Here is an 8,846-nt window from a genome sequence, read left to right on the forward strand (position 1 = left end):
TACAAATATACAACAAATAATGAAAAATGCCCAAATAACCATTGTAACATACAAAAAAACATGTAAGAATTACATACCAGACGTCTGTCCTTGCACGAGTGTAACTGCCTTTTACATAAAAGCTTGCGACTTAGCTTGAAATATCTACCAAATATAGCAAAGACAAAAAGGGCAATTAATATCATACTACCAAAACAACAATAACTTATAACAGAAAGTTCCATAAAATCAAATCTTTATTAATCTTAATTGTCAATAAGGGGCATCTTTATGTTCTTGGATCAGAAACACAACATCAATGCACTCTATTACGTTCTTCTCTTCCTTGGATGCTATCAACACTTTGCCCGACACACTGGCCTGACCATTCAGATAGTTCAGCCTACAACAATTTTTTCAAACACTATTTCATCAATCAAAAAACCACTTACGCCATGAACTACAGAAAAATCTAACGCTATCTTCAGCATCACTTAGAAGCTCAACAACACAAGCATGTTAATCTTGTGCGGCATGGGCGTAATCGAAATTACCAGCCTCACATACATAAAACAATCCACATGGAGTTACTTATCTGATAAAGTTCTGAAGATAATTACCGAGATCGAACGCTTACCAAGTGGGGACGCTATGGATTTCTCAGATTCAAGGTCGTAAGAATTTTGGTTAGCAAAACGGATTAGTACAAGAGGTGTAAATAAACAAAGAAATCCTTGGAAAGATTCAAAGACTCGGCGGATCCGGTGGTCGCATGGAGGGAGAAGAGGATGAAAATATTTAGAGATAAAGTTTATTAATTTATTTCAGTGGTGTCTGTAAGAAATTACGAAATCTTACATATGTGGGTGAAACCGTAAAAGTTTCGATAGAAATATAAAAAATAATTGTTGGAAAAAAGAAGGGCAACGTTGGAAATTCATGTCGGTATGTGTATGTAAAAGTCAACAAAAATGACCTATGTTGTAATTTAAAACATAGAAAGTGACCTTGTATGTAAATTTTTCTTAAATAAATAATTTTGTATATACACTAGGACAAACCCGCCCTACAGGCGGGCGGGTGAATAAATAAAATGATGTAAGTTTTTATTATTTTCACTGGTGGGCTGCATGCAGGTGATATCTAGAGAATGTGGACTAATGTTAATGTGTTTAAGAGATGATGTAGGTTTTGTTTTTTACTTTGCCATTGGCCGAACATACTATATATTAATATTTGGTTGTGGTAGAATCAGAGTAAAAGAAAATGAGAGAATTTAATCTATTAATTGAGGGTCATATTTTTTATCTACCATATAAAAGTTTATGTCAGACGATTCATTAAAACTAAATATCCTAAATTTACTCATATATAATATTTTTTTAATAGAAACAAATAAATAATATACTTTTAAACAATAACATTCCTTAGAAAAGCTAAATATATTTTATGCTATTTTTTAATTGTTTATCATGTTTAATCTAGACTAAATTATATATATATTTTACTAATTAGTTTTAAAATTAAAAAGTACATTCTAGTTCTTTTGTAAATTATCATATTAATTTTTTTACTAAACAAAATAAACAATAATTTATAGGTTGTAAGATTTTATGTTTGATTTTTGTAATGAAAATAAAAACACCAAACTGAAATATGATATATTAAAATAAAATTATATTTTAAAAATATAATATAAATAATTTAATTTAGTCACATACAAACATTTCGAGCATAAAAATTTTTAAACAAAGTAATGTTTAAATTAAACTATTAATATGATGTCGCATTTTAAAAAGAATAAAAAAATAGTAGGTGATTAATATGTGATTAGTACAATTTCATCAAAAAAAACATCAAATATAAAACTTTCAAAATAATATTATATACTTAAAACTGATATTAAATGTATATCTTTATAACTTATTTTATAGTTTAAATATTATTTTAATATATATATATCTGCACGTAAGTGCGAGTTCAAATCTAGTTAAATATTAAAGTAGAGTTTGCTAGATCAATCTCATGAACATATTCGAAGTAAAAAAAAATTTCGAAGTGGTTTAAGTTTTTTGGTATTTATTAATCTCGCATCTTTTTTTCTTCATTGCTTAAAAGTTTGATCTGAGGGAAAACATTCATAGGTTTGCATAAACTTAAATCACTCGTATAAGAAGTCAAACGGAATTCATAAGATGGTTAAGAAATTATTTATTTTAAAGAAACTTTACCGGATGCAACATATTTTAAAAATTGATGCAGAAACATTATTGAAACAGATAATAGTGGGTAGAGAGACTTCATGATCTTCGCCTATGCGACCCATGCCTTCTTGGCAACCTTGGAAGTTGCTGTTGCGGGAGGCGTATTAGTGTGGACACCAGTTGAAGTAATTCCTATAGTTGGTGCTTACTCACAGTCGTCACCATCAGTGTCCACCTTAGTAAGCACTGAGATATTCCCGAGCATATCATCGCCATGATCATCGTTGCCATCCTGTTAAGACCGTCACTCTTCATTATTTCCATACTACAAAAGGACCAGAATGGAATATAATTTAAAACATATATGGGCAACGAACTCAGAGAGTGGCAGACGGTCACGTTCGTTCAAGATGCGTGATATAGTGAAGGTTTGGTGATTGGCAGCGAAATTGTAGCTGCTTACTCTGACCTGGAAGGTGAAAGTTTTACCAACCATTTGTTACGGTAGGCACGTACCAAGATATGCATTTTTTCCCATTGAAATCAACAAATAGACTTTCAGCAATCTCATCAGCAATAGTTGTTTCCACACGATCCATAAAATAAAATGTTTAAAATGTATGTTAGTTGCTGATGTGTCTATGGGACCTCATTTTAGGGTCCAACATATCGAAGGAAACCAACTGCATTGGTGTTACTGCAGGTTGCCAAGTAAAAGATGAGACCGTCCGCTGAAGCTTCTTTGTACATCTGGAGCAAGAGACATAGCACCAGCCTTTATCCATATTAAATCCAGTGACCTTCATGGGGCAGACAAATTCAACCTCTACATTTTACATTAACATAATCACATGCAAAATACAATCATACTAAATATTATTGTACAACCTGAGGCTGGGAGTGAGGATAAACTCGTTTAGTTCAGCTATGGTCGAAACTGCTAGTAAGTGGATTACCTAGAAGCTGGGTATTTGTGTTGGCTAGGCCAAGCAGCTGATTTTGATTTCGAAACCTGAAGTGTTCTTCTGGAATTGAGGAAACCGGTTCGGTTAACTAATCAAAACTGGTTGAATCACTCAACCATATCAATAGAGGAGAGTCCGACAGACTAAAATTTTGATTACACCTAGTGACATCAAAGCTGCTCAAAGAGAACATAGAACCCGCCTTTAAGTGCCGTCTGTAGGTAGTGAGATGGTGAACTTCCTGGCATGAATGTCGCCTGAAAATGAAAATAAAATAAAATAAGCAACAACAGGATTCGAAACCACTCCGAAAAAGGAAAAATTGAATTTCGCAAACATTTTTTGGATATATATGAGCCTAACGCAGACGTGTGTTCAAAGACTACAATGGACATGAGTTTTAAGAATTGGGCAAAAAATTATAAAAAAAAAACCTTAATCAACATCCGGATTCGAAACCATTTCCCAAAAATAAAAAGTGTTATTTGAAAACAACCGGATTTGGCAAAATACGAACGAAAGAACAGTTTGCTCTGAGAACATATTTTTGATAACTATGATCCTAAATGCCGTCGCGTGTTCAAACACTACGACGAACATGATTTTTTTAGAACGGAATCACCTTGGAGTCGAGGAGGAGCATATCCACACCGATGAGCTCACCACCGCGTTTGACGTTACTAAGAACCAAGTTTTGATTGTGTTAGGATTGGTGAGGATGATGATTATGGAACGAAGACTGCCCTTTAATAGGTAAAGTTTCACCGACTTGGAGAGAGTTACGAAGTATTGAATGAGATGGTGTGGGTCCAAGGAGTAAAGATGGCCGTAAATGACGATGAGCCACTTAATCATGTAACGTATCATAGGCGTTGAATCGGAGACGGAACGACATGAAGGAAACCAACAGAGAGATTTGATACAAATATTTGATACAGAAAACCTCCTAGAACCTCCATGAGAGTTTGACCTAATCGGATTTTAAGAAATCGATTGAAGAAGACGACCTTTTACTTCTTCTTTTTTTAACAGAGCAAATATTGTGTCTTGTAGTCCACAAATAAATAAAAGATGTTACAGCCCAAAGAAAACCAAACAATTGGAGATCGAGGCCTATTAACAATACACGCAACAAAATAATCAAAACGAAAACCGAGGACACGTGTCAGCTCCTGAACCCATGAATTATCTATGTGGAATCTGAGGTGGCGCTCTCACAGGAGAGAGAACCTTACTTTATAATAATAAATTTATATACCAGCGCGAGTGCGAATCTTTTTGGATTGTTCGACTAGATAGCACTTCAGTTATTTGAACTCCAATAACAACATATATCATCAACAAATACAACTTATAAACAATTAAAAACATATAGACAACCATTATTGTTAAACATAAAAAAGCAAAAGAACATCCGTGCGGTTGCACGGGTTAATGTCTAATATATTCTATTAAAATACAAGTCATGATTTTTTTTTACGTGTGATTTTTTTTTTAATTTGGACCATCTTTAGAAATTTTATTAAACGTATTTTATTAAAACTAATAACACATATAATCTTTGAAATACTTTAATCATAATATCTTTTGATATCTTTTCATTTTAAATATAAAAACATATTTTTAAATAAGGTCAAAGAGTGTTTGAAAATATTTTAACAAGATCTTAATTTTCAAAAAATTATATGTAAATATTTTCACTAATTTTGTAATCTTATATATTAAAATAGAAGTCACGACCTTGATTCATGTGTAATTTTTTAAAACATGGACCTAATGGATATATACCTAGAAAGTCATGTTACATTTAATATCTAATCTTATCATTTAAATTTTGGGCCTACAAGAAAAATTTATTTGGGCTATCAATAATTGGATTTAAACAATAGATGATCCATTGAATTTATAGATAGTATAAATTAAATAGATATAATTTAATGTTGTAATACTATACCTTTATATGCTAAATATTTAAATATTTGTCGATGTTAACTTTTAAAATTATAAAGATTTTTTTTTAAATAAGAAAAATCATATTATCTAACAATGATTAATCGTTACTATCTTAAACCAATGAAAACAAATTTTAAACTATGAAGTTTATTTTAAAAATTAAACAAAAACAAAATGTTTAATTATTTACTCGATAATATAAATCAATGAAGCGAAAAGTTTTATTTTTAAAAACTTTCTAAATTCGTGAAATGTTACAATATCTTTGAATATGACAATAAAACAATATTTTACTAATCTTTATATATATAGTTACGATTTTAATAATGAAATAATAATCCGAAAATATATATATAGAAGAAGATACAAATACATGTGAAAGTTTGAAACAATCTATTCAATGAAAAAATATACAATAAACTTATTATGCTTTAAAATTTGATAGACACATATATATTATTATATATACCAATTTAGAATTGAAAACAAAAATAAATGAAAACAAAAATCTGCGCGGTTGCGCGGGTCGAGATCTAGTTCATACTTAAAGTTAAAGCAACTAAAAAAGATTTATTATCCTTAATAAATAAATAAATTTGTTAGTATATAATTAACAATTAATTAAAAAGAAATTTTATGGATTTGATAATTATCATTGTCTAAAAATAATTTATATTGTGTTATAAAGTCTTCATATCTTAAATAAATAATTAGACTTGTTAATATATTATCGTAAATTAAAATGATTTTTTATTTGGTAATTATCATTATAAAAAAATAATTTATATTGTGTTATCCAAAAATAATATTTTACATCATTATTTTCTTTAAATAAAAGAGATATATCTCTCTATATATATTGTATATAATTTTATATGTACATAAGTGTTTTTAATATTCTTACACGATAAAGGATAATTTTATTATAATAAATAACTTTGTGATAAGTAAAAAATTTGAATACTAAATATTTCAAATGCATGAGTATTTTTAAATTGTATTTTACGTGATAAAAATAATTTTGCTATGATAAAAAAAACTCTGTATGTTTGATTTAATATTAAATATTCTGAACATATGAAAATAATTTATTCTAGTGATATTTGAATTGATAATATATTTATTTATATGCAATTATTGTGTTTGCAACCAATGTGCCGTTGCAACAAAACTCTTTCTTGAGGTAATTAAGTATCTTGCTGTAAAAAAAACATGAACCTGTCCGAGTTCAGAGTCATGAACCAATGTACCGTTGAAACAAAACTCTTTCTTGAGGTCCTTAAGTATATTGCTGTAAATATACTCTTTCTTCAACCCTTGGACTGTTGTCAAGCTTTTCCTACCATTGCTCTGCTGCACATGGATGTGGATGTACTCCTTTGTTCCCGCACCTGAGTCCTCAGCATTCGCATCAGCAAACGGGTCTGCAGGTAATTAAAAAATAAACTGATTAGCAAATGATAAACATTAACCATAGCCCATGTTCCAAATATAAAAAACTGTAACCAAAGATCTAAGATAAGTCTTAAATGGACATATGAGGTAGATAAGCAGAGGTATTTTGATAGACTATGGATCAAAGTGGAACTTACCGAAGGCAGTAGGGATCTGGGAATCAAGTTCAGACATGAAACTTTGTTGATCTGATGGGCAAAAGGACAGAGAGGCTGAGACCTGAGCAAGAAGACCAATGTCATAATAAGAGGGAAAAAGATCAAAATATAATCTAATAAGGATGACAATATAATCATCACTAAGAGGGGAAAAGATCAAAATCCAGAGCATACCTTTGAGCCCGAGTTCGTAAATTAAAATCGATATTGAAATTGCTGCTTATCTGGGACCGAAGAGAATGTAAAGTTATAAAGAAATTCAGAGGGAGGGAGGCATCATCTTGCCGTGTTCCGTCACAGGGGTTGATGAACTTAAAAATCAACTTCGTATTCGTTCATGGCCGTGTATGCGGAGTTGGTGAGAAGAGAGGAATCAGAATCCTATTTATAGAGCGAAGCTTGAGATGTGAAGAGAGACGTCGTTTTGGGATGTAAAATAATGATGGAAGTCATCGCAATAGGCGCTTGAGAGAGTCATCGACTTTCAGCTAGAGGAGAAGAAGAGGAGAGGAAACGACGAAGAACAACGATGAAGAACTTTCATCGTTTGGTTTATTGGGCTTAACGGGCCGTCTCATCAAACAAATCGGATAATAGAAAAATTAAGCCCAACATTACCCAAAGCTGTGCTGACGTGTCCGAATACAGGTTTCCTATTGGATGATTTTTCCCTCCGATGTAGACACAGACCTTATATCTTGCTTTTAGTATTGTTAGATAATACATTATTGTTTGAGTTCTAAATGTGATTCAGATTTAATCAAATTACGTATCACAATGTTTTTAGTTTAACTTATCTCTTAACCAGAAAATCCATGCCAGCTGATTAGGGAAAAAAACTGTGTGATCACCACGGGTCCAAACTTGTGTCCCCATATATTAAAAAAAATTAAAAAGTCTAATTTTTTGTATAATTACATGTTTTTACATAAAAACATTTTAGTAAATAATAAATAAAATTTAAAAGGGCTTAAATATATTTTATCTGTATATAATTTTCTTTCATCACAAAATATTACTAACTAATTTTGGGAAACAATTAAAATAAAATATATTTATAACATTAAATAAACATAAATTTTGAAAAGTAAAAGAAATTTTTTTGCAGTAGGGCCCAACCCTGAGTTAACCATTCATGTAACTTAGAGGATATATTCGTTTAAGAGTTTTAACTTATTTCAAAATTTTAGAATAATTTGGAACTCCATGTATAATTCAAATATTATAATAATATTTGTATAAATTGAATCCACTCCAATAGATCAGATTTCAATATTTTGATTTATTAAACAACATAAAATATATGATTTGTTTAGATATTATAAATCGGGGGCATTGTATTCATAAAGTCCGCATGATATCATTTGATTTCTTCAGGGTAATTTGACTCTATAACCTAACAAAAAATTATCAATACTAAATTAGGACCATGTCCAATTGATAATAGTTGAGTCCAACTATTAAAATATAAGGAAGCAATATATAATTGCTTATATGCATATAATTATAAGAGAAAATGACTAGGATAGCACGAAAATTTTTTTGTCACAAATATAGCATCTAAGAATAAAAATGACCAAAATAGCACTTAAAGTTTTATCAAAAGAGATAAATATACACTTATACCCTAATGGTAAATTAATTTAGACATTAGGGTTTAAAATTAAGGGGTGGAGTTTAGAATTTAGGGTTTAGGGTTTAGAGTTTAGGGGTGGGATTTAGGGTTTAGGGTTTAGGGTTTAAAGTTAAGGGGTGCGGTTTAGAATTTAGGATTTAGGGTTTAGGGTTTAGAGTTTAGGGTTTAGGGTTTAGAGTTTAGGTTTTAGGGTTTAGAGTTGGGGAGTGGGGTTTTGGGATAAGATTTCAAATTTTGAAAAAAAAAAAAAAAAAAAATTCAAAAGATAAAATGTTATTTTGGACATTTTAGTTTTTGAGGGCTATTTTTGTGACATAAACTTATAAATGTGCTATTTTGGAGATTTTCCCTAATTATAACTGCTTACTTAAAAAAATTTCGGTAGCAAGGAAGCAATATATAACTACTTATATCCATATAATTATAACAGCTTACTTAAAAAACACGGCATCAAGAAAGATACAAACAAAATTCCTATTTTGATTATAACTGCTTA

General features: G+C 30.3%; 1 protein-coding gene and 1 long non-coding RNA gene across 2 annotated transcripts; both read right to left on the reverse strand.

The window, feature by feature from the left end:
• On the reverse strand, nucleotides 1-845 carry LOC106313577. Its single transcript, XR_001264413.1, has 2 exons — nucleotides 617-845; nucleotides 1-382 (listed from the first exon to the last, which is right to left on the reverse strand). It is a non-coding gene; the product is annotated as an uncharacterized LOC106313577 (long non-coding RNA).
• A 5,356-nt stretch (nucleotides 846-6,201) lies between these two features.
• On the reverse strand, nucleotides 6,202-7,216 carry LOC106313578 (protein translation factor SUI1 homolog 1-like). Its single transcript, XM_013751426.1, has 3 exons — nucleotides 6,889-7,216; nucleotides 6,694-6,775; nucleotides 6,202-6,525 (listed from the first exon to the last, which is right to left on the reverse strand). Exons 2-3 carry the CDS (start codon nucleotides 6,728-6,730, stop codon nucleotides 6,236-6,238), a joined length of 327 nt encoding a protein of 108 aa, XP_013606880.1. The 5' UTR covers nucleotides 6,731-6,775; nucleotides 6,889-7,216; the 3' UTR covers nucleotides 6,202-6,235.
• Between the last annotated feature and the right edge of the window lie 1,630 nt (nucleotides 7,217-8,846).

Source organism: Brassica oleracea, chromosome C9 (genome assembly GCF_000695525.1).
Source record: "Brassica oleracea var. oleracea cultivar TO1000 chromosome C9, BOL, whole genome shotgun sequence".
Taxonomy (NCBI): Eukaryota; Viridiplantae; Streptophyta; class Magnoliopsida; order Brassicales; family Brassicaceae; genus Brassica; species Brassica oleracea.